Below are 26,400 nucleotides of genomic sequence, written 5' to 3' on the forward strand. Positions count from 1 at the left end.
AAAAAGATGCATGCATTGCACAGGCTATCACTGCAGTCTTTTGATAATACGTAGCAAAACGCTCAAAAAATGATGTGGACATGAGTGAAAACCACCAGAAACACGTTGAATGGGATTCTGTTGGCCAAATCTGGAACAATTTAAGCACCAAAACAAATAATAACAGATAATAACCCACTGCATATAGTAATGCCATAATGGATTATAACCCTCTGAATAAAATAACCCATGCGGATGACAACTAAATAAATGGGGGCCATGGAAGAGTGCTTCCTGATAGCAAGCTGTCAATTAACAAATGGAGATAATACTAGGGTTTTTCTAAAACCACATTTTTTGCAACTATCACTATCATAACCAATTAGGACAAGAATCACCAAAGTGTACTAAGACAAATGGGAGAACGTTTAAGGAAGAGCACGGTATTTACATAAGCTCAAAATAGCTCTCCAGAAACGACATTAATTACAAAGGGTAAAACCATACAGTGAAGAAATCAAGTGGACATCACCGTATCCAAATAGTCCAAGTGAAGCTCAAGAAGCACAAGGCCCAGCACTATCTTAAGCGTTCTGATCAGATGAAGGGGTTCTGGGGAGACAGCAGAGTGATTATAGTGAACAACACTGTACTTGAAAGTCACTAAGAGATGAGATCTTAAATGTTCTCGCCACAAAAAAGAAACAGTAATTATGTGTCCGGATGGAAGTGTTAGTTACACTACAGTGTAACCATTTTGCATATAAATGTATCAAATCAACACATTGTATACCTTAAACTTACACAATGTTACATGTCAATTACATCTCAATAACACTGAGGGGACAACAGGCCTTCTGACAGGCTGCACTAAGGAGGATTGATGTCACTTCTGTGGCATTCCTGACAAAAATGCATAACCTATATCTATCACAAGGAAGCACCGAGAGCCTAAATTGAGGGACATTATCCATAACAACTGGCTGCCAAAAATGTCAATGTCTTGAAAGACAGAAAAAGGCTAAGGAACTGGTCCAGTTAAATGAGACTACAAAGATGTGATGACAAGCAAACACAGTCTGTGGTGCTAGACGAGGGAGCAGAGGTGAGACTCCGTAAGACATAAATGGGGCCATCTATGTCAGTCCAGTCTGCATACAAGGTAACACTATCGCACGATGTCAAATCTTCTAATTTCGATCTTTCGCCTGTGATTGTATGAGAGCTCTTCGTTCTCAGAAAGTATACACTGAAGTATTTTGGTATAAAACCATACTTAAACAGTTCAGAAAAATAATAATACATATAGACATACAGAAAATGATAAAGCAAATGTCAATAGTTGGTGAAACTGGATGAACATATAGTTTTTCGGTACACTTCTTGCAGCTTTTCAGTAGGTTAGACATTTTTGCAAAATAAGTTTGAAAAATACAAATATCTTCATTAAAAGTTTGGTTACCAAAAGTGAGATTAGTATTTGTGGATTTTCTCTGAAAACTATGCAGCCTAGTAATTCCTTAAAATAAACGAAGCTTTCTCTTCAGAGCAGGCGGATCCCTTGGTCTAAACTAACTGGCCCCCAGCACACCTGTGCTCAGCGAGCTGGTCTCAGGGTTTATTAGAGAATGCGAGGCTACCGGGATGGAATGTATTTTGCTATAAAAAATACTATTTAGTACGCTATCTAATAAATCATTAGTGTCTACCATGTATAGTTCAATGTGAATTTTTACTCTAGAATTTAGTACTCCACAAAGCTCTTCCACCAGAGTAACGGGCCTTTTTCTCCCTTCCTGATGACAGGAATTACATAACTGATGATGGCTCTTACAATTTTGTCAGACAGGACGACTAAGGCCAAATGTGAGCCTAAACTACAGCAGCCACCAGCCCACACCTTAGGGGGACCCCCAGGCCCATTCTTTTCCTTGGCCGTGGTTGCTTTTATCTGCATGTTACCCCTTTTTATCCTATTTTGAGGCAAAAGTCAATACAAAAACCATTTTAACTCTCCGGGAAATTTAAGACCTGCTTAGATGCTGTCAGGAAATCGAGGCTCTTCCAGGCTGCTCCTTCTGGCCATACACTGGACACTGGGACTTCATGAGTGACCAGTCGTTTCCATGACAGAGTATGTCCACGTGAGACCCACTGGGGAGATTCTGTGCCACTGTTTCTAAGTTGACACCAAAGCTTGGAGACAAGAACATGACTTTGGGCCACAAAACAATGACATACTGCAGTTACACCTTGGACAGAGCAAAGTTACTCCTATCACGTACCTCTAAAGGTCAACACTGGGCACCCCATTTTGGATATTTATAGCAAATATGATGAGTTAGGTCCTCGGCTTACTAATATTAAAGGTGACAAACTCTGTGAGCATTACTGTATTCCTACCGCCAAGACATGCCTTGTATTTCAACAGTTTGACAAGACCAGAAATACAAAAGCAAAAGTCTCCCATTTTTCATGTTGGGCATGAAAAATACTTTTACCTGTTGCCTTCAGTCTTGACACAACCAGACCTCAAGTGGGCGTGGGGTGAACACTAGCTTGCGGGAGGGGATGCGTAAGGGAGTTAACAATTGGGGGTGTTAACACCAGCGCTGATTTGGGCTTGTCCGTTGGGTCGCAAAACGACTTCTAAAATAAAGAGCCACAATACTTCTGGTACAGTGCATATTTCAAAAAGATTAGTACAGAGGCAAAGAGGCAGTTTATTTTTGTGGGTGTTTTTTCCAGCTTGTACCCACTGCTGGTGGCTTCAGCAGCAAAAGGAAAAAAGCATCAGTAGGAGACGGACTGCAGCAAAGTAAAGAAGACACCCCCACAAGGTTGTCAAGGAAACCGAACCCACTGCATTTTGCTACAGAAAAGAATCGAGGCTGAGAGGCACGTGCCATGGAATATTTGGTGACAGAAATGACTACAACCCCGTCTTGAAAAACACTTTCAGAGGCTACATTACTTCTAGGCGATTTTAATCAGCACTTCATCCAGGAAGCAAGCAGGCGACCTTGCGTTTCCAAACGACCGGCTGGACGGGCTTGTACGCACCTTCCCAGGACCAGCTAAGCTTGGACCACGGCAAGCGCAGGACATGTGCAAAGGTCTCCCCTGCACATCTGAACGTCTCAAGAAGCAAATCTCACCCAGAAAATAAAGGGACCATAAAACTGTACCACAAATACGCTTTCCCAAATTTAAACTTTCTGGGTTTCAAAATGGAGCCCCCCCACCCCCACCCCTTTTTTTTTTTTTTTTTTAACCTGTTTAAGCGAAAAGGCGAGTCTACACCGACTAAAGCGAGAGCGCAGCCTGGGTGAGCCGTTCAGTCCTGGGGGAGAGCAGAGCGGGCTGCAAAAAAGGGGTCAAGTTGGTCACGACGTGAAAGCCCCCCACGTCGGTGGGCGAGACCCCCGGCCAGCGGACACCGCACGCACGCGGGCCCGGCGGGAGGGGCGGGAGCACACGCCGCGCAGCGCCCGCAGCGCCCGCCCGACGCCGCCTCCCCGGGAGGCCGAGGCCAGGGGGCGCCCGCCGGCGCGAGGGCGGAGCGGGACGTCTGCCGCGACTGTCCCGGCCAAGGTGCGGGGCCAGGGCGCGCGGCGCTCCCGGCTCCAGAGGAGCGGGACGGGGACCGGCAGCCGCGCGGGCGCAGCTCGGCCTCCAGGTGAGCGAGGGCGGGCGCGGGGCAGGTGCCTGGCGCCGGGGCGGGAGCGGGCTGGGCGCCAGCGGCTCTTACCCGGTGCCGCAGTCCACCACGCAGGGAGGCAGGGAGCCCGCCATGCTCGGCACGCGCGCCGCTAGGCCCACGCGGACGGCCCCGGAGGCCCCGCCGCTGTCCGCTCGCCGCGCTCGCCCCGCGCAGCCGGCTCCCGGGAGCCTCCGCAGCGCCGCCGCGGGAGCCCGGATGCTCGGCGGCCACCCACGTGACGCCGCTCCATCCGGCCAATCACGGCGCGGGCACTCCAGGCCCCGCCCCCGTCCCGCCATCTTTAGTGCTGGCGGCGCGGCTTCCTTGCCCACACGCCCAACCTTGAGGAGATTGGGGACTATTTTTAACTGACTTACCGTGAACGTGACCCGGTTTCCGAGGCCTGGCTCCTCATCTGTAAGTCTACCTGGTTCCTTCTCATCCTGTAAGTCTGGGCTCGAATGTCACCTCGGGGAAGCTGTCCCCTCGCACCTTACCCTGTATCTCAGGCATCTATTGCTTTCCTTCGCGACACTTGAAGCAAAATTTTTATATGTATTTATTTGTCGTCCGTCCCCTCACTGGACTATAGGCTCCCCTCGGTGACAGCTCGTGTTGGTTTACCCTTGGTGGCCCAGGACTGCCCTGGTGTGCAGGGGACTTGGTGCGTACACGGTAAGCACCCAAGTGTTGGTTGAATGAATGAATACACGTCGCCCTACAGAGAAAAGACACTGTTAGACTTACGCCTAGCAGAACACGGCGTCAGTTATGTAAGAGAAGAAAATATCCCAAAGGCATGGCCAGCATGAAGGATGAATGTCCTTAGCTTGAATTAACACCACATCAAGGTCATTGTATTCGGGGAAAATGTTTTCAAGTGTCAAAGATGGACTCATCCCAGAGTTCTTACTGAGACCGGGGACCAGAGTCGTCAACCACCTACCACGTCACAAAGGTACTAAAAGTCCCACTTGCTTCCTGCTGTGTGCCCTCTCATAAATGTTTTTTTTTCCATAAATTCTTGACATTAACCTGTAGGAGCTTTCTGGAGATGTCATTTCATGTAACTTAACTAAGTAGTATTAAAAGCATTGTGTGTGTTTTTCCCTAGAAGAAGGAAAGGCCTTGTGTTAGATGGGGCATGAACTGGTGAGCAGGATACTCCAAGTATCAGAATCGACCGAGAGAAAGCAAAGTCTACGGGCAGTTGCACTAGGGGTGGTGATGCCAGGATGGCCAAGCCCAGGGTACCCAGACAGCCATTCACAGAGCCCCTACCCCTGACATGGGAGTCCATGGAGCCTTCCCAAAGCCATGGTCTCTGAGCTGAACCCCAGTGAGTGGGTAGAGAGGAGCTACCTGGTGGACAGTGTGGGGCACTTGAGTGTCTCTGGGTGGGTAACATGTGCAAAGGCCAGGAGGACCTCGAGACTCATAGGTGGCCCAGTCCACTTCACGAGGTAAGAAGCCTTTATAGGGACTTGGGACGGGCTCATTATAAAGAAAGTCCCTTTGGGGGAGTGTCCCCACTGCCTAGGACGTATTGGAAATGCTCACCATGGTCAGAAGCTGGTAGGAAATAAAAGGTTTCCTGACTTCCATTCCTTCCTCTGGACACCCCTAACCTTGGAGGTATCAGTTAAGATGTTTTCAAAGGCAGGTAACAGAAAACTTAAGGTGGCCCAAGGAATGAGCAAATGTTATTATGTCATGGGATGGGAAATCCAGAAATTGCAGTGTAACTCAACCACAGGTGTCATCGGTATGGGCCTGTGCATTTTATTCTACCAGGCTCTGCACATGGCTGTTGTTGTCAGACTTACCCCCTTGGCGATGTGAGATGGCTGCAGCCGCTCCATACACCAACTGCAATGGGCAAAAATGGGGGAGAAATGCCCCATCAGATTCCTTTCTAAGAGAGAGTGGAAGGAAAGTTTCCCAGAAGGCCCTAGCTTATTCACCTGGCTCCATCAGTTCCCTGGGGCTGCTGTAACAAAGCAAATGTAACAATTGTAACAATTACCTACAAACTGCACGGCTTTAAACAATGACACTTACTGTCTCAGAGGTCTGGTGGGTAGAAGGCCAAAACCAAGGTGTGCACAGGGCCCTGGCCTCTCTGCAGGCCCCAGGGGACAACACCTCTCTCCCAGCTTCTGCAGGTTGCCCATAACCCTTGGCGTTCCTTGGTAGGTAGGTGCATCGCTCCGATCTCGGCCTCCGCCATCACAGGCTGTTCTCCCAGCTCGTGTGTCTGCATTCATGTGGCGTTCTCCTCTTCTTATAAGGATACTAGTCCTCCTGGATTGAGGGCTACCTTAATGACCTCATCTCAACTTGGTACAGCTGCAAAGGCCTAGAAACGCCAGATCAGATCCCATTCATTATACCAGGTTTTAGGACTTCAACCTGTCTTTTTAGGGGACAGTTCACCTCATAACACCAGCAGCCATTGGTAAAGGGAACCGATGCACTGTGATCGGCTGAGACTATGAAGGGTGACCCCCTCGGGCTGGACAGGGGTCTTGTGTCCTCTGAAGCATATGGCTGCCAGTACCTGACTGGAGTCGGGTTTGATCAGCAGGAAGGGGAATGACAGCCAATAGTTTCTGCCTCACTCGTAATTTTCCTACTTAAACCATTTTCTCTTACTCATTCTATGCCCTTTCACTCCTCTAGCCTCTGCTTGGAACTGTCGTTTAAACAAGTCATCCTCTTGCCCCTGCTGGAGTTGTGCCACCTCTGTGAAGCTGTCCCTCAGTTTCACAAAAGACTGTCACTCTCTGCTCCAAGAGAGCCAGCGGCATCCTTCCACGTTGGTACTTACTGGGTGGTATCATAATGGTCACACTTCTGTCACCCCAGTACCCCAGGAGAAGCGTAGAACTGTCTACTAAGATGAGAACTGTCTAAGAGTACAACTGTCATATATATTTTTATCTTCAGTTCATTGGGCACTGCCTGGCATCTCTGTAGCCACTCAAGGAATAGCTATTGAATAAGTGAAAGTCTCTAAGCAATTTTTAAGCCTCTAGATTACACATAAAACTTGCTTTTCCTTGCTTTTTTTATCTGGTATCTTAAATATTTTAAGCAAATAAAAGTGGATATTATGTATAATTCCCATGTCAGTGTTCTTACTGTTTTTGTCTTTTTGTGCTTTTCTTCTGTATAGTACAACGTGTTCTTCTGTATCATTCTTCTTACGTCTTAAACGCCTATAGACCAGAGACTGATGGCATCCCTGACAAGTGCCTTAGAGCAAAACAGCCAGAGAGAAGCATGGTAAGTACAGTCGCCATTAATTACATTGCTAAGGGAGGTTGGCTCCCTCCAATATATTGCACAAAATTCTCTCTACTTGTACCAAGAGGCACATTTTAGTTGGCTTTCTTTGCAAGGCATCTCTTTACTGTGCTTCTACCCAACCATGGCCTCCTACTCCCCCCTCCCAACAGGCAGAAACATGGAAACCAGAACACTTCCTGTACAGAACCCAGCATCTCTTCCGGCCATTGAGGTAACTTTTTCTTAGCTACTATCCTTAGTGCTGCACAACCCAGCACTACTCTCAGATGAACTTTTAGTAAACACCTTTTGATGCATTTTTATGCCTATGAGGACTACTTTATAAAATAATCAGAGCTTCGAGATTGTCCATGGAATGGGGTTTAGTCAGTGGGACAATGTGATCCTAATTTCCTGCACTTAACTAGTTGTGCTGGGCCAAAAAGGAAAAAGAACACAAAAAACGAAAGGCTGTCTTCAAAACGGCCCACCCAGCCGCTCTGTGAATCTTGAATCGCAGAGCTGGAGGCAGGCGCGATCTGGGTGTTCTCTGTTGCCATAGGATGCAAATAGAGAAAGGAGTCCCCAAAAATGAGTGCCGCATGCCTTTGAAAGTAGCTGGCATTCTCCTTTAAGAGGAAGGGCCTGTCACTGCACTCAATGGACCTCCCAGGGGTCTTGGCAGGAGTGGTAGAAAATGGTCCCAGCTGCAGCCAGTTGGCCAGACCGTGGTGACTGTGTCAGAGGTGGTAACAGACCTGAAACCACAAGGCGGGTAAGTTGACCTGACCGTCTTCAGATGGACGGTGCTGTGTTTCTGCCTCCTCCATGGCGGGCGATCCCTGGTCTGGACACCCCCTCCTCTCTGGCCTCGCGTCCAGTACCACTCAGCTGCCAAGGCCTGTTCACCCCATCCCACCACTCCCCTTGTCTGCAGCCCTGCTTTTTGTCTTCCTGCCGCTCTTAACTGAACTGCACAGCTGTCCATCAGCCACCCTGGCTCCATGCTTTGGCCTGTCTGAGACTTCTCTGGGGGCAAGTAGTGCTGCTCTGAGAGGCGTCCTGCCAAAACAGAGAATGTTTGTACATCATGTCAGTCTCCTTTCCCCAAACCTTCAGGGACTTTCCCCAAACCTTCAGGGACTCGCTATTATTATGGAATTTGATCCAACCCCTGATTATGACATTCAAGGTCCTCTGTGGTCTGCTACCGAGTCACCTTTCATATCTCATCTCATCATACGATGCCCCTTGCCACATGTGGGCACAGCAGAGCACATTCCCAGCCTGCTGTGTTGGCAGGTCTTGTGCAGGCCCCTCAGTCTAGAGCATTCTTCTTCACCGACCCCATCTCCTCCTTCAAGACTCTGTTCCAAGCTCACTCACCCTTCCACTTTTGATTCAAATCCACTTCATTTTTTCCTTCAATAAAATAGGCTGAGGGCTTCTTTATGCCTCTACTGAGGAATCAATCACTAAGTCTTTATCTACGAGTCAGACTCCAGTGATGAGATCTGGAGGTGTGTGTCTCATTAAGGTCTTCTGTCCTACCACACAGTGCTGGGGTTTTATTTGTAACTACTTCCTACCCAGTTCTCACGGAGAACTGCGTTACGATAATGTCTTAGCTTACAAAGCATTTCAGTACATCATCACATTGACTCTTCATAACAATCCCATGAGGTGGATGTTCTAAATACCTCCCTTCATCAAAAAAGAAGACCGAAGCTCAGACTTTTCAAGTTAGGGTATATTAAAGACGTAATTTTGTCCTGGGCACCTTCGTGAGGACCTCGTGAGAAAACAGGAAAATGCTATCGCGTTACTACAACCAGCATCTGGTAAACACAGGTATAATGTATGTTAGAGCCAGAAGCAATCTCAGCGATTGGTCCTTCAGACTAACTTGGCCCTTCGATCACTTCACATGCACTTTGAAAAATTTGAGCTCTTCACCTTGAATGTTTTCTATTTCCAGTAACAAATGCCCCTGAACTCCCATTAGGCAGTCACTATACGTTGTGGAGACTGAGCAGTAGCCAATAAAAATGTAACTTTTGCCAACAGGCATGAAACTGCTGAGTAGCGTCGCTGGATGCCAAGCAATCTGGACAGAGTGTACTGCCAAGAGCTAAGTCCAAATGTTTCTTGCCATTGTGTAATCTCACAAGCAACAGGTTTTGGAGGAGTTGGCTTCCCAGGGGCCTCTCTTTTCCTTAATGATATCCATTCTAGAACATTCTTTTAGAAGCAGCACAGCAGCAACTCATATGTAATTATAATACAAGGAATGAACCAAGACCGTGCCACTTCAGAATCTCTTCACCAGATACTGACTCGGTCCTTTGGGACAGAAGTTGTGCAGGGGAACTCAGGTTGTAGTGAGCAGGGGCGGGAACAAAGGCAGAGTGGCATAGGAAGGTGGGGAGGGAGAACCCAGGCCTGCTGAGTCTGTCTTTTCATCCAGAAGAAACTCTGATGGCAACAATAAGTGTCTGAAAACTGGGCACAAAATTACAACATTCCCGTGCCGTGTCTTACTGTTTCTTGTGCTTGCTTACTTCTGAAGGTACAGGGTGTTTCTCAGCAAACAGAAAGTATAGTCAGTGTTCCTGATCCTTGGAAATGGTGCCAAATAGCAATTGGTTAAGGGAAAAATCATACTGTCGTCTTAATCCAGACATTTTTAATTGCATTAATTTATACCAATAAAAAATGTATGAGATTAATTTTACTGTTTGAGTATGGAAAGAGCCCAAATTTTGCAGTCTTTCAGAACTTTGTTCACGTCCCGTTTTAGAGACTTAAATGTGTTTCCACATGAGTTATTTCCCGTCTCTGAGCGCTGGTTTCCTTATCTGTGAGGAAGGGTTTTTCTGAGTTTTGTTTGTAGACGCACCAGGCACAGTGGCATAGAACGTATTGCGTTTCACCACAGCCCCAATTCTCAGCAGCCTCGGTAGTAATTCTCTCCACCTTAGATTTGTGTGGCCACAATCACACAGCCCTGTGCTGGCTGTTAGGGTTACAACTAAGGGATTCAAACAGGGTTGGAATAGTCCTATCCTCACTATTACTTTAAGATTTAAGACGTTTTTCCGTGAGTGGAGATGAGCTATGTTTAATCATTCGTGTCCTCTTACCAGGTCTCCCTTGTGACCAAGGACTTTTCCTCGTCACAGTGCTAACAATGCTGTAATTCCGAGCTAAGTAGTCTGTATTGGTGAAAGGTATGGGCTTGGAAGGCAGACTGCCTGGGCTCGGATCTCAGCTCTGACTTTGTGCATTTTTTATGAAGTACCTTTTAGGTGCTGGCAGTGGGCCATGTGATTGGGGTCTAAAGATGCCTCCCTGTGAAGGCGTGCAGAGGAGGAAGTGTATACATGTCGGTCTAGAAACATGTTGGGTAGAGTGAGGACGTTGCAGGGAACACCGAGAGAGAACAATTAATTCTGATTAGGCGAACGGGGACAAGCTCCAGAGAGGGAGAAACATTTAGGAATACGACAATGAAAAGTGGGAAAAGAAGAAGAGCGTTTGCAAAGACACCAAGGCTGCGTTCAGGAAATGACTCATAGTCCAGTGCGAGCTGACCCGGGCTGCACTGGTTGAGGTGAAGTTAGAAAGAAGTGTTTGAAGTCAAGTGGGGAAAAATCTTCAGTGCTATTTTACAACACTTGTGCTTCATTCTAGACAATAAATACCCAATTATTTTTCAGGAGGGAAGAATGTGTGTGTGCGTGTGCACATGTGTGTCTGGAGGGAGTCGGGAGGGTGACACCACATGTGAGGAAATTAATTAGGGCGCCACTGAGGTGGCTCAAGTAGAGGGTTATGATGACAGTAAGAATAGAAAAGATATTTCAGTGGTAGAAACATACTAATAAAAGCTTTCTGGGACCAGATGGATTTCTTTTTAAGTGAGGAAGAGGAAGACAGGTAATTGCTATTTTGGTCTTGGATGGCTCCGTATATGGTGAAGCCATGAACTGAAATCAAAGAAGGATCCAGCGGTCCCCTCTGAGGCGGACATCCGGGGGAAGAGGCAGTTGGGAATGGCAGTCTGGAGCTGAGCAGGGGCACACTGCTCACTGCCGCTGGATCGTAGAGAGAATGTCTCTCCTCCGTTGTGTTTGGAAGGGGCAGGGTGAGTTGCCGGGTGTTTCATCTTTGTCTCCGTCTACGACACAGGGATATGGAAATGTCAGAATTCTTCCCGCTGCAGTGCGAGCCCCCTCTTTCCAGCTCTCTGCCCAGCTCTTTCAGCTGCCATATCTTTGGCACACATCCCAGCTTCAATTACTCGGTCCCATTGTCCCCGTAAATTTATTTGTACTTGTCAGAGTACATGTTCCAATTTTTAGCTTGGACAATACAAGTACCTTAGTCATCAGTCATCCATCACCCACGGTCCCTGGTTGGCATCTGTCCCTGGTTGGCATGTATTTCTGTGCCACAAATATAGACAATCCCTGGCTTAGTCACTGAACAAGCACCCACCCATCAGCGGCCCCAGTTTTTCCCACAGGCCCTCTACCTTCCAAGTATCCCTGAAAAAATCCAGGGGCTCTTAAAAAGCTGGGTTAAGGAATGGAAGAAGGAAAGAGCTGATGAAGAGAATGGGACCAGCTTAAGAGCGATGATCCCAGGAGGACCTTCCAGGTAGAGCTGCTGTGCCTCGATGCAGCCTCAGTGGGTAAGGTGACCCATCAGGAAACAATGCAGGAGCAGTTACCCTCTGAGGAGCAATTCATTTGCAAACAACGTTGTAAGAAGGGCATTGAACACCCCAGGGCCACAGATTCCAGCATGCCGGACACTCTAGATCGCGTTTCTTTACAAATGTAGCCAACTCTGGGAAGGTGGAGGACATTCACGTAGCATCGTAAGTGAGGGGATGCTTTCCTGGCCAGCTGAATGGGGAAATGGGTACAAGGCTCAGGGTCATTCCCCATCTCATTGCAACACTTTGGTGAAGACACAGTCTGCGAGGATATGACACGCAAAGCCACTCAACGTGCACCTAAACCTCGGACTTCACCGTGTGCCGAAAGCAGGGGAACAGTGAGGGGCCACCGCCAGCCCCTGGGGGCACCCCCTATTCTTCACTTTCCATCAGTGACACAGCGCCAGCTGAGGCGATGACCCATGTCCACCAACCAGGCTATTAGATGTCAGCAAAGCTTTGTTTTGTTCCTGTTGACATAAAAATGACAGCAGTCCAAATTCTTTCTACGTTCCCTGCAATGGATATATGGATACGTCTTATATACGTCTTTTTCTTTTTTTCTAAAGATTTTATTGGGGAAAGGGAACAGGACTTTCTTGGGAAACAGTGTGTACATCCAGGACTTTTTTTTTTTTCCAAGTCAAGTTGTCCTTTCAATCTTAGTTGTGGAGGATGCCATTCAGCTTCAAGTTGTCCTTTCAGTCTTAGTTGTGGAGGGCACAGCTCAGCTCCAGGTCCAGTTGCCGTTTTCTAGTTGCAGGGGGCACAGCCCACCATCCCTTGCAGGAGTCGAGGAATTGAACTGGCAACCTTGTGGTTGAGAGCCCACTGGCCCATGTGGGAATTGAACTGGCAGCCTTCGGAGTTAGGAGCATGGAGCTCTAACCGCCTGAGCCACCGGGCCTGCCCTCTTATGTACGTCTTATACGTCTTATATGGATCTACCCCAGTTTGGAAAGCAGTGCTCCAAGAAGACGGAGATGACAAGCCCTTGACAGGTTGTAGAGGTCCGTGCACCCAGCCTCAGGCTGAAACCCAGCAGGACGGTGGTAAGGGTCACCCCGAGAAGGTGCCACTGAGCAGGCTGCCAAACCCGAAGTCTTCACGGCAGTAACCAGGTCCCAGGCCTGAGGGCCACTCAGGGGATGCCCCCCCACACACCCACTGGGGACGAAGGCCATCCTAACCTGTTTGTTTGCTTCCTCCTTAACTCAGGGATGGCGGGACCAAACTAAAGGCTGCAGATGTTCAATTCTGCAGCTGGACAGGGGTGTTTATAGGCAGGGACTTGGAATAACAGCTCACTGAGAACAACGTTTGGAAGGGTGTCTACGAGTTTCCAAATATGGGACCGTAAGCAAAGCACATGGCCCCCCTCGTCTCAGCTACCTCGCTTGTAAAGGAACGGCGTTGGTCAGACCAGGTGGTCCTTCTCAAAAACTCCCCTAGTTCTATGAACTAAAGGTAGCCAGTGCTACCTCTGGAAATTTAGTATCATTCGTAAATGTTATGCGTGCCCATCTTAATCCTTTATTTTTGTTTAAAAAGCAAAGAGAAAATATTTAATACGTACCTGCAGTCCTTCATCCATGCCCTTAGTTCTAGCCGCGTTTCAGAACTCAGAATCGTTTGGACTTTAGAAAGGAATCGGTGCACAGACACAGCCTCTCGTGCCAGCAGCGGGCGCTGGAGCAGCACCCCGCCATCCATCACCTTAATATTTCTGTACTGAAACATCTGAGTTTTCACACTAAGTAGGATAAAGACTAAAAATAGCCTCCCGTGCATTCAGGTCAAGTTTTACAGGCAAAAAAGATTGCCACATCCTCAACAAAAAAACCTCGTGTTTTCAGAGCTCTTTTGGACTTGAGAAGTTGCTGCAAGGGTCTATAGGTGTGTGCTGTGTCCTCACTCATGCTAACACTTAGGTAATGATTTCTTGTGGAATAAATTCAACCCAGCATTAATAGGTTCCAGGTATTTCACAACCTACTAGCACTTGCATGATTCTGCATTTAAAGGTTAAAATTCACTGTGATTGAAATGTCTCCTGCCTGTTCTAAGCTCTTCCATTAATTAATCACTATTGAAGAAAATTGTGATTGGTCTGACGAAATGTGTCCTTCACAAAAACCAACATTTGAGATTTTTGCAGGTGGCCTTCTGAACACTTTTAGAATTGAAGTCAAGTGGACTGGACTGTAATCTCTAGTTCCACCGTTCTCATTTTCTAAATACAGGCCGTGTGTGTCCATCGGCACCCACGCTTCCCCTTGGACTCCTGATATAACTAGTGTCCTTAACATCTTACACTCTGCAAGTCTTGGGTGTAGAGTTAATGCAGACCTGCCACCAGAAATTCAACCTGGAGGAAATGTGGACAAAGATATTCCAAAGGGGTGTTACCCTCTTCTCCTAAAAGAAATCTTCCCAAAGCTTCTGGTTTCATTCCTGCCTGTCAGTAGTGCACAGAACGTGTAGGTCTCTGCTCAAATGTTCCCTTCTGCCAGGATATGTCCACACGTGTGCAGCCTTAAAGCTCACTGTCTGTTATCGCCATGGAATGGGGAGAAACATATATTTGACCATTTATTATAACCATCTGTTCTCAGAAATATTAAAAAGCAATAACATGAGCTTGGTTAATTTTCAGTTACTTGTGCTGTATTTTCTCAGCTCACTTTCGAGTGGAAATCCTAATGATTGTAAACTCTCACCCCACTGGCTCTCAAGAGGAAGAGACGTGAAAAGCCCAAATCAGCCCCAAAATCAAGATGTGTAACTATCAAGGGACAATTTACCACCACCACCACCCCCGCCTTACTTTATAATGCTGTGACATCCTGAACAGAGATGTGTACTCTGAGGCATTTAATTAAAAGAAAAAAATTATAGCTACTGCTGACTATGTTAATCAAAATATGAAACTTAAATGCTCTGTGAAAATCAAAATATTGCATGTCTTTTGCTTCGCTATCTCTAGCCATCAAAACAGTCACTCCTTTGGAGAAGAAAATTAAAAAGGACCGACAAGCTTTGTTCTCATAGGTGTGCTTTTATAATTGGTTGATTGATTGCTGTCAGCCATCGAAAGCACTGTGCTGTCCGTCAATGTCTTAGACAGATAAGTGGAAAGTTAGAATCGATTTGATCAGTTAATATGAATACTTACAAAGATGTAAGTAATATTCAACTAAAATAGTAAAATATTTCCTTCATCACAAAGAGCTCCATCATTTATAACAGCTTTTTTGAGGGGGAAAAAAAAACCTGCTTTAAATAAAGTGTTTAGAGTTTAATGAGTGGGAAAATGATACCTTATAATTGAAGAAAAATTCAAAGTGCATATTCCTGCAAAGTACCAAGCGTTTATCACAGCACTTTATACTCGAGTGTAAGAGAAAGGGTACATTCTCCTGGATAAACCCGGGTGGTGGCTTCCACCCCTTTGTGGCTTTGAAAGGACGTGCCACCTACCTTTTGACCCTATTTCCAAGTTTTGGATAAATTTTTAAATAGTCTCCCCACCTTGTGAACACAAATAATATCCAAAGATTATTTCTGATGACAAGCAAAGGCTGGCCTCCTTATGTTTGGTCTGATTACTGCAGAGTTGCAGCAAGAGTGTTATATTAATTTGTCAAGTGCGACTCTCAGAGTATCTGTGGATTGAAAGTAATTATTCTGCGGCTTAATTTGATTAAAAAATTACTTGGAAGGCTCTCCATCTCAGTGCATGGAACTTGAGGAGCACTTCATTTTTCCGATGGAAAAAAACTTGCAAATATCAGTAGTGTTGTCCTGCTTCTGTGTGTGTGTGTGTGTGTGTGTGTGTGTGTGTGTGTGTGTGTAATATACTTGCAGAGAGCACTCTAACACCTTTGCTGCAGTAACTTCACTCCCCAAGTTCTTTCCTCTCTCCATTACCTAGGAAGTTCAGTAGATGTTTGCCTCGGACGTCCCAAGGGCACCTCAAGTTCAAGCAGAGGCAAAGAGTTAAGTTACTATCTTTGCCAGCAAACTAGATCTTCTCTCTGTGGAGACAAGTCTTCATTCTCCACATCGTCACGAAAGCCAGGTACCCAAAGTCCTGCATGTACTCTATTAAAAAAAAAAAATCATTTTCAAAATGATGAAATCATGATTCTTGTGTAAATATAAAATGAACCCTTGTCAAATATTTTTTTCAACTCACTAATTAATGCGGGAAATGGTGAGATGTTGAGACTGGTTCAAAGACCAATTAGGATAAGATTGATGGATTGGACTTAAAACTGGCTAATATCCTAGAGGGCAATAGAACATAACCTTGGTTGTTGTTTTTCCCTCCCCCTCCCCTGGAGAGAAATTATTTGCATCTCTGCTAGACAAAAATATACAACTTAGCGTGTAACTTAGAGCTCTAAGTCTGGGAACTTTAGTCCCTAGTGAATAGTGAGTTGAACCAAGTACGTTACCTTGATAATCCTTGGGTGGGTGTCTGCTCTTGTACAATGTCATTGAAAAGCTGTGTGCCTGCCTTTCGACCTTGTGCTAAGTTTGGGATAATTTTTCTCAACATCTGCCTACGCTTCCCCAGCCCCTAGATTCAATTCTCGTCCGGTTTCCCTCTACGGTCTCCCTGTATATCTCCCCACCACCCATCACGCTACAGCCTTATTTCATGTCTTCATTCTCTTACCTTGGCTTTTGCAGTTGTTCTTCCTAAATAACGTCCCAAATCCCATGCCAGAGGAAACTCAAAGCTGATCATGTTACCGATACGTTCCTCACTTCAGAGGTTACCTGTAAGATGGGATGCTGGGCCCTCCGTGACCTGCAGAATCTCTCGCCTCACGTCTTCAGCCTAGAACCTCATTGCAATTCACTACACACTTTCGTTCCGTAGCTCTGCTCACCCCTCGTGGAACCTTTTCCGTGCCAATGTCACCGCCTCTCCTGGCCCACCCCACATTCCCTGCCTTATCTCAAAACTCACCTACTATGTACCTACTTGTTTCAAAACTCGGGTCACGGATCATCTTCTACCTCTTGCTCCTGCCCCAGGTGAGTAGAATGGACCACACCCTCCTCTGTACCCCTGCATGCATCTTCACACATTCACTGCACCACCTGGACCCTCTCTTTTGGAACTTATTGAATGACCTTTCTGTCTCCCTTTCTGTTTATAATACCTATGCTATTGACCTATCTCAGAGGTTATGAGATTACATGGGAAAACGATTATGAACGTGCTTTAGGAACCAGCGATGCACTTAACAAATGTAAGCTGGTGCCTGCTATAGTGGAGACCACAAAATAAGTGTTCAATAGACAGTGGAATGATTATTACTCACCAGCCACCTGGGCTGCTTTAGAAAACCGTATGAAAACATCTATTCAGGACACATTATTTTTCAGTATTTTGTTGTCAACACCAGTACCAAACTCTCAACCTTTCTGGATTTCCAAATCCACCTTAGAAAGAGTTTATGTAGAGAGTCAACACCTGATCAATCTATTCAGCTGGCTAATGGGCCAGGATGGGCAGGATTAAGTCAGAGAGAAATAAGCCAGCCACTGAAGTGTAGGTGGGAGTTCTTGCCACCTGAGAGCAGGTTAATACTAGTAGAGAAGAAAGAGATGGGAGCACGGAGGGGTCCGTGTGAAAGCATGGACATCACTCAGATTGACCAGTCCATGGGTAGGACCTCAGACGGCAGGGAAATCTTTTATTCCTTAAGGTCAGCTTGGCTCTGGCTGTGGCACAGAGATACTCTTTTCTTGTGTGCACGCTTTTTGTCTCTTTGATTTCACAGTTCTTAACTTTTAAAATATCTCCAACATTTCAATTCTAGCTGTTCTCTAGGGTGATATTTTAAAATCCGGAAGTTTTCTGTAAAAAGAGGAGGCTGTAAATTTGAAAGTATTGATGCCCATGATAAAAAAAAAAAAAAAAAAAAAACACAAGAGTTCTGAGATGTTCTAAATTAAATTGCAGCGGCCAGAGTGAGAGAAAGAGACAGTCTGTTAATGGCTGTGCGCCAGCTCACAAGACTTCTCACATTCCTATTTTGCCTGTTGGAACTTCAGATTAATTTCCAGGTGGCTTTTTTCACAGATTATTTTAGCCAGGCCTCATCTAAGTCCAGGAGCCTCCGTCTGGTGTTTACCCATGGGCTCTCCAGACTGCTGCCCACAGCCACCCCACAGGAGCGGACATTTCTTTATGCAGATTCTGCTATCCCAGAGCTGGCCCCACTTCACCTTCTCCCACCCCTTTGCCTATAGCTCATGGAAATTCTTTCAGAGTACCTCTTTCTTCCCCCTACCCCCTACTTGATGTATAAAAAAATGTTTGCAAAACTCTGGGACGATGGCCATGCTGTCTTTTCTCCCTAGTCATGCTGTCGGTGGTTTAGACTCTGTGACCCAAGACCGGTCTTTTGGCTAGCATTTTTGGCTCAATAAAACCTTCTTACAAAAAGACTTTTCAGCCATGAAAGTTAAGAACTTTTTGTGCTAAACACCCATTCATTTTGTAAAACTGATATATTTCTTTTCAGGTTTGTAGAGTTGAGATTAGACGTCCTTTGTCTCTTTCCCTTTTTCCTCATTCCATCTCTTCTTATGTCCTATTTCCTAGGGTCACTAGTCTACCTAAAAAAAAAAAAAAATGTTAAGGCATCACATAATTAAAAGGACGTGGTATCAGCCTCCTCTTTAAGTAGACATGACTGGATTTCTCCTTCTGCCACTTAGATAATTGAGCCTGACCAACTCACTCATGCTTGCCATTAACAGGAGAGCTAGCAACGCCTTCTCTATCTACCTGAAAGGATTATGGGAAGGTCAAATAAGATAATAAATGTAAAAGTGCTTTGATGAAATAAGAGGGGTGATCCAAATGTCAGGTATTATTACTAATAACTCACGAGCTGAAACACTAATATTCTCTAATAGGAAATTGGTTCTTGGATTTAGATTTTTTTAAAAAAATTACATTTAATTTTACTAGAAGGTGGTTTTTACTGAAAACTGGAAATGTAGGGGCGGTTCGGTCTCAACAAGCTGTTTGCATGCAAGACACTGAAAATTAAAGACTTACTATGTCAACAGACACAATTAACTCAAGGCTAAAGCCTTGTACAACATCCACACACACAAAAAGAGTTTGAATAAAAGGCTTTTAAGAATCTTCTCTGTTGCAGCTTTGGGGACGGTGCTGAAAGCCACGGGGACTCAGCAGTCACTTAGCAGGACCTGATGACATCAGTCTGAGTCACGCTAGGATGGAAACCCAGTATGAGGTCATTTTAAGCTAATCAAATGGGTGGCTGCAGAAAGGTGCCATTCACTATTTATTACCTCAACTTGCCACAAAAGGGCTGCGTTTAGTTCATGGAAACCAGGGGCTTAATGAACCAGACTAAATAAGGAGGGTGGCGTAATTGTGCCATTAAGGCCGTAAGACTGAGAATCTGTCTACTTCTTTTACTGGCCCGAAGACAATGTTTCCAAAGGTGATTCTATGGTCATTAAAAAAGGTTTCTGCTTTCAAAGGTTGAGCTTTTCTTGTTGCAGACCCTGAAGTGTTTTCTGGGTCATTAGGGATGTTCGTTATCGGTCTGCAAAAATGTTGGTAATGCCCGTTGAATTCTCTTACAATGGCAGATGTCTGATCAGCCAGTTGATGTGACTATATATATAAAAAAAAAAAAATCAAAGCTGATTTTATTGAATGGCTTTTGGAAACTTGTCTCATTTTCTTACTGTGCCATCACATCAGACCAGCACACAAATTATTATAATTCAAGGAAGGTGCCGTAAAAGAAGTGAAAAGGGCTGTGGGGGAGGGGAAGCCCAATGGACGGACATTTTTTTATATCTGACCTGTGGGCTCAGGGGCTGCTCTTTTAGAAAGGTGACTCTCACAGTCATTAGTAAGATGGACTGAAATAGAGACAGGAGGGAGAAAGCTAGTGGTAATGGGAATCTGAGAAAACCAGAAAACTATGGTATCAGGGCTAGAAGATTAGGAATAAGTGAGAGAGATTTTTAAAGATGATATACATGGAGTATAAGGAGAGAACAGTGAGCCACCCCAAGATTTACCTCTTTGGGATATTGATTATTTTAGGCTGGCTGATTTTAAGAACCAGCAGAGCTGGGAGAAGCTCTGAAACCCTTTGTAAGAAAAGACCTTTACATTTGTAAGGGCCGTCTCCATCTGTAAGGGTGTCTTCTGCACTGGACCCAGCATGCCCTCACTAGCTGGTGGCGCAGGTGGGGACTTAAATCTGTGTCACTGTCTTATCCTTGGTTTCTGGTAACCCCAGTAACGGACCCGCCTCTAAGCGTCACCTTCTGTCTTTAGCTGAGGTGGTATTTAAGGTGATGGTTCACGCCATTTGGGCGAGTTACTTAATGCTCCTGGGTCTCTGTCCCCTGCATACGGGAGGTATGCATGTCATGAAACTTGAATTTGCTTTTCTCTTGTTAGTCTGTGCTGTGTTCATTTGATTATTAGTCCAGCCAGAAGAGTTGAGGGTAGAGGATGATTTTGCACGTCGTTGGTGTTCCGTGTGCGATCTTATAGGCCTGTAAGTAGGAAGAAGACAGGATGGTAGACAGGTAGGTAGGTAGGCACGTGGGCACTCACATAGATGAGCAGAAACCTGCCACACAGGGGCAGGGAAAGGAGATACAATGAGTGCAAGGACATTTGTGATGAAAACGTCTGTCAGGGATGCATTTTGGACAGGAGTTCACTGTCCTCGGAATGCTGGCGTTTTGGATAAACCTGCTTTTCTTTCTACCACACATACACACAAATGTCAGAGTAATTCCCTAAGGCAAACAGCAGTTAGCCCCAGGTGCCTTTGTACCTGATACCTGGCTCTGCCCACACGGGTTACTGACCATTTTAAAGACACAGCTGGGGAGCCAGAATAAACATGGCAGCTGGACATCATCCAACGAGAGATGATAAACCACGATAATGCTTGGGCCTCACCGTCCGGGTTGTGGGGTGACCACTGCAGGTGCGGTTGAAAAGCAGACACACACCCCTAGTCTCAGATGCCGGAGTTGGGAGACAACAGGTGGGTCCAGACTCTTCTCTTTTTCTGGGCAAGATTTAGGGCATCGGATGGCACCAAGAACATGGACCATGTGCAGGAAGTAGGCAGAAAAGAGGCAAATGCAGCAAATTACACTAAATGCAGGGCCAGCTGCAGAATTTTCAGGTCCCAGTGCAAAATGAAAATGGGGGGGCCCTGGTTCAAAGAGTATGAAAAATTTCAAGACAGTGTCAGTAGTGCTGAACCGAGTATGGGACCATCCTAATTGCAGGGCCCTGTTTGTGCAGGTCCTGCCCTGTGGAGCTGGCCCACAGCGTGATGCTGTGGTACACACACTGGGAAACACAAGCAGCCTGCGTGTGCAAGCTCTGTCGCACGGCTCACTAGCTCTGGCAATAGCATCCTTTCGGTGCAAACTGGGGACTTGGAGTCTGATGTGGCCCTCAAAAGTGTTTTGGGGCCCCCATGACGTTTCAAAAGTTGCGGAAAGTGGATGCCCTCCTGAGGGGAATGTCTTGGCCACAGCTCCTGTGATCTCAGGCCTCCCTGCCGGGCTCATGAAGACGAGTTTGTAGACTCGATTGGAATCATAGCCACGAAGAGTGACCAGTTCCTTGTTTGGGATCACTTTGTGATTAAACTCTTACACGTGTGAGGTTTACACTGGTCAGTAGGTACTCACTCAGATCTACTGCAGAAACCTTCGTCGGCCACCCTCCGTGGCTTGGTGTCCACACACGTTAGGCAGTGTCTCCCTCACACACTAGGAGGCAGTGTTGTCCAGTCTGTAAGGACCGGTTTTCTTTCTCAGTCCCACTTACTGAAGGACTTTGAACCCTTATGGTGAAGAGGTGGAGAACCACTGGTAATTGTCTGCTTCACAGCAATTGATGTTAGCTTTCTGAGGGGCGCCACAGAAGAAAAGTGCAGGGCTAGTTTGAACTGCAAGGTGCTCTTGTTAACTTGATTACATAATCCATTTGACCTAAAACCGGGGCTCAAATTCTGGTTTCAAAACAGGTTGAGAGAGATTCTAGTGAAGAACTGTCCTGAAATTAAAGGCTGCTCAGATTTTCTTTCCCCAGGAAACTTGCCGGCCCATGAAGCCCCAGGCACTGGCTTTGACTGAGGCTCAACAGCTTTCCTTTTTGGCAAAACAAAGTAGGAGTGATAGTGAAAGAAGATACTAGTACGGGTCTGCTTCCCAGACCATTCACTAGCGCTCAGAGATTGCTTGTGAGCAATCCCACCCCCTCTGGCACCTCAAGCCCCACTTCCCAAAAAAGCCCCCAGTCTTTGTGTTCTCAACATTCACTGAGTTCCTAGGATGGGCGTAGAAACAGCTGTACATTGTTTCCCATCCTCTTAGAGGATATCGAAGAAAGCGTGTACATAAATAACTGCACACGATGGCGTATTTAAGGAGATAACATGAACTGGACAGTCCATGCAGTAGGATTTCCAGTAGGGGAGGTAAGGAGATCCCTCAGACTAACAGTCTGGTTCCACGAAAGGGTGGTACCTGAGAGGAGAGGTCTTTCGGTCCAAGGAAATGAATAGAAGTTGGAAAAGCACAACTCTGGCTCAAGGGGCAGTGGGTAGATAAACCTCTGTGAGAGACTTCTAGAAAGATGAATTGGAACATATTGTGAAAGGCATGGAATGCCAGGTTAGCAAATACAGGGTTTAACATGTGCAATGCAAGAGCCAGTTAAGATTCTCTGGAAAAAGAACTATGTATCTGAGAAAGTGACTTGCAGAACTTCCGTAGAAAAGAATGAAGGAAATACAAGCAAGAAAGCACTTAAAAAAAATCATCCCCCAAATTCAGCTAAGTGTGGGGAGGGAGGGCTCAGGCTGTTTGCATGTAAATTCCAACTCCCCCACTGTGGGCTGTGGACCCTGAGCGAGCTCCTGAACCCCTCTGACCTTCTGCTCACCTGGAACACAGAGCTGATGGGAATACGCCCCTCGTCGCTGATGTTCTGTGTAAGTAAGGCACTCAGTACGGTGGCCAGAGGAAATGCTCACTAAATACTACTTATTGATGATGATGATGAAGATGGTGGCATTGTGAGGAAACTGTACCCCAAACAGATCCAAAATGAACAAGAGGCAAAGCTGGAACACAAACCCAAGTCTTCGGGCTTAGATCCAGTGTTTGTCATTCTTGCACATTTGAAAAAGTGGGGAAAGTTTTCCCATCCTAAAATACCTCCAGCATTCGTGTGTTTTGATCTTCATGTCAAGCACAAATTCTTTCATACATGTAGGTCCATAGTAGCTCCGTTTTCATAACCCTGAGGAAGGAAGCCCAATCACTATCAGAGTTAACTGATTTCTGGTGAATAGAGATTTTATATCGCTGGTGATTCACGTTGTCCTTTGGTGTAATACTTTTGTTTTCCTTTCGGTAAGTAAACTTGATAGTTCCTATAAACATGTATATAGTAAAATATACTTAATCTCTTTTCCACTTAAGGAGATATACTCTACAGATTTTTAAAAAGTAATCTAGATTTTTAAAGTTTACTTTTCCAGCTGTAAAAAAAAAAAAAAAATTACATGAGTATCTGATTGGCTAATTCATGCAAGTGACATTCAGATATGAAGTTTTCAGAAGGGACCATTCTGTAACCCAATGCTATAAAAGCATAATGCATCTATATAGTGGCGTAATAGTGCTCTGATAGCAAGAACAAACAAACCTTCCACCGAAAGTGATTTGTTTTACTTAAAGCAAGCTTATTACTCTGAATGTTTTTCTTTGGCAAGAAATAAGCATAATTATTTTAATTCTACAATGTCACAGGAAGAATAAAGGAACTCCAGACATGTTGGCCAGAAATGAATTGTGTGGTAAAGGGATGGGCAATGGGAGAGACACAGGGTGGGAGAAGGTAAGGTAGGGAAGAGAGCAGTCTTGAAATTCTTGCAGCACCATCATTGCATAGAAGAATCAGACTCATTCTGTGAAGTTCTAGAAGCAAAAGCAAGGACAGCCATTTGAAATCCACAGAAATTCTAGTTCAATTTTAGGTACAATTTTCTGTCGATTCGAGTGCTCAAAGTGAAATTTAACATAGAATTGTGTTTTAAATAAAATGTGTGCATAGTGCTGGTTGAAGGAAAAATGCTACATACATATGAATACATGTACAAAAGCCTCTTATAAAAATGCGTAGAGACTTAACAATGGTTGCCAGAAGGAGAGGGACAACAGAAGTAGGATGGAGAATTACCCTGCTCAGTATACTCTTTTGTTCTGCTTGTGTTTTAATATATAATAAAATGAAAGTGAAAGGAATGCCCTAACAATTTTTCTGACATTGATGGTGCTTGAGCAGTCTTGTCAACCAGTTGCTGAGAATGCTTTAAAAGGGATTCCTGCTTTGGGTCAGGACTGGCTCCTGGCACTATCACTAAGATAGTTTAGAGATGCTATGAATAAGTTAGGTGAAGAGAGATGAGACAGCAGAGCCAGGGAAAGTGGGGAGGCTTTGATCCACCCTGTTTCTTTCCAGGTTCACAGAGAGAAGGGGCATTAGCTTCTCCGAAGCACAACAAAGAACCAGCAGTGGTTATCAGAGGCAGAGAAAAGTCTGCAACCCTGTCTTGTTTTTCTCCTTAGGCTTTTCTGCTTGTGTATTTAATCCCTCTTTTAGTTTCAAATCAGCACAGTGGCAGATATTATCACCAACCATTATCCCTGTCCTGGGGTAGTTGTCAACCTGGGAGAGAAATAGGATCAACTCTGGGGAAATACCCTGGGCTTTGTTTCTGGAGGCTGTAATTGCTTCTGTCAGGAGAGGGATAGAATTCCGTTTCCCTCTCTGCCCATGGAAACCAGCGTGAAATTCTCTCCCCTTGCATCCCTCCAGGAAGGTCTCCTTCAGAACGAGGCTGGCTGTGGACCAGAAGGAAGTTAAAGCAGATGCCTGAATTCCAGTGTCTCACTGGATCCTTCCAGCGGCCACTGCCCTATCCAACTCTGCTGACCTAACCCCCCTTCCCCGGGGCACTGTGGCCTGCTGACTGCCAATGCCACCTTACCTCCTTAGCTTGTGTCCACTTTGACTTATGGCTGCAGCCCAGGTTTGACTGATGTATTTAGTACTGACCCCTGATTTGGCGATAATCTTTTTTATGAGGTCACCTGCCTTGCTCGCACCTTCAGCCATGTGCTGCCTATACGCTTGGTGCAACATATGGTCTGTACAAGCCCAGGTCTTTGAGGAAGTAAAAAGTAAGCTCTGTCCTACTTAATGAACTACCTGATTACTAATGCTTTGCATAAAGAGACATGTGCTTCAGGGAACAAATAATGCATAAATGTTGAAAATGTTATTGCCTTTTTAAAAGGAGAGTATCTGTTCAACCTAATTTGGGAAATGTTTCTTTTGTCTCCATTGTTCAGGTCAACTATACAGCTTGTGAATTAACCAGATCTTGTCCTTTATCTTGTTTGGCCATCTCCCTTGCTTCTCAGTTATTTTTAGAAAGTGCTTTAATAGCATTTTCACCAATGAGTAAAGAAACAGAAAATGACACTGAAAAAAAAAAGAAAAATGTGTTCGTTTGTTTTTCTACTAGCTTATCTGGTAAGGATAAAATTTTAATAGGGATTGAATTAGATGTCTTCTGAAAACGGCAGACTAGATAATGGGGAACAGACCTTTCACTGAGAACTGCACAAAATATAAGAATAATTTGTTTGAAGGCAGTGAAGGATCTAACAACACAGTAAAGAATTATAGGGCTGAGATCTAAATGAGAATTAAACCCAAGGAAGTACATCCAATTTTAGGTCTACTGTTCTCCCATGGCCTCTGCCAATTCCTAAAAAAGCAACTGAAAGATTGAGAAGCTGAGCAGATATTTTGACAACCATGTGAGGGGGACCTATAATGAGGGGGAGCTTTGAAAACAAAACCAAACCAAACCCATGCTCTGGGTTGGGAAACTCAAGGGCTAGACCCTAGGAAGAAGGACGACTGGAATCCCAGCTTTCAATCATCTTAAGGCCTGTACTGGAGCAGCCTTGTCTGGAATTGCTAGTGTGTGTAACCATCTGCCGAAAGCAAATGCAAATCAATCTTTTCCAGCAAAAGATAGCATTATACTAGACTCAAATGATTTCTGCGATAATTAATATACAATGTCTTGTACACAATAAAAAAATAAATAGGCTTATGAGGAGCCAAGTCAGTTGAAACCTAGAGAAACAATAGACAATAGAAATAGACCCGTAAGGGAGCAAAGTAATGGAGTTCTTACTCAAATGTGTAAAAATAACTATGCTGAATATGTTCTAAGCAAATGGAGGTTCTAGAACTCAGCAGAAAATTGAAAACTATAAAATATAATTAAATACAAATTACAGGATTAAAAGTATCACCAGAATTAAGAACTCAATATATGGGACAGTGCCAACCTCACAGTGTTGCTCGATTAAACAATAGATACACCTGTTGGAAAGTGAGTTTTTTAAAAACACGTTCCAGTAAATCACTTACTGGGTTGTAAACTCCGTTCAGGCATGTCTCTTATTTTTGTTGTCTTCCCAGAACTTGGCACAAGGCCTGGCTTGTAGTACATACTCAATATCCATCTATCTTTTATCATGTATTGATTTA

The 26,400-nt window shown here is 45.2% G+C and overlaps 2 protein-coding genes across 18 annotated transcripts in view; one reads left to right on the forward strand and one right to left on the reverse strand.

The window, feature by feature from the left end:
* Window positions 1-3,868, reverse strand: part of ACTR3B (actin related protein 3B) — a 46,300-nt gene extending 42,432 nt beyond the window's left edge. For 7 of the 8 annotated variants that reach the window (XR_016021876.1, XM_074315107.2, XM_074315106.2 and 4 more), the window contains exon 1: window positions 3,731-3,861. Coding sequence is in view for 5 of the 8 variants with exons in the window: in XM_074315106.2 (XP_074171207.1) it covers window positions 3,731-3,774 (44 nt within the window). In the remaining 3 variants the exon portion in view is untranslated. Of the gene's footprint in view, window positions 1-3,730 lie in introns of all 8 variants that reach the window. The other variant, XM_074315105.2, reaches the window with a different exon arrangement.
* The window catches only part of XRCC2 (X-ray repair cross complementing 2), a 42,741-nt gene continuing 19,577 nt past the window's right edge, over window positions 3,237-26,400 (forward strand). The window contains exons 1-4 of one of the 10 annotated variants that reach the window (XM_088799791.1): window positions 3,237-3,658; window positions 4,275-4,640; window positions 6,861-6,970; window positions 24,646-25,365. The gene's annotated coding sequence lies outside the window, so the exon portion shown is untranslated. Of the gene's footprint in view, window positions 3,659-3,969; window positions 4,641-6,364; window positions 6,505-6,860; window positions 6,971-7,143; window positions 7,206-24,645; window positions 25,366-26,400 lie in introns of those variants that run through there. The other 9 variants (XM_088799790.1, XM_088799794.1, XM_088799789.1 and 6 more) reach the window with 9 other exon arrangements.

This window comes from Rhinolophus sinicus, chromosome 8, assembly GCF_057876585.1.
Source record: "Rhinolophus sinicus isolate RSI-liver-muscle chromosome 8, RSI-T2T, whole genome shotgun sequence".
Classification (NCBI taxonomy): domain Eukaryota; kingdom Metazoa; phylum Chordata; class Mammalia; order Chiroptera; family Rhinolophidae; genus Rhinolophus; species Rhinolophus sinicus.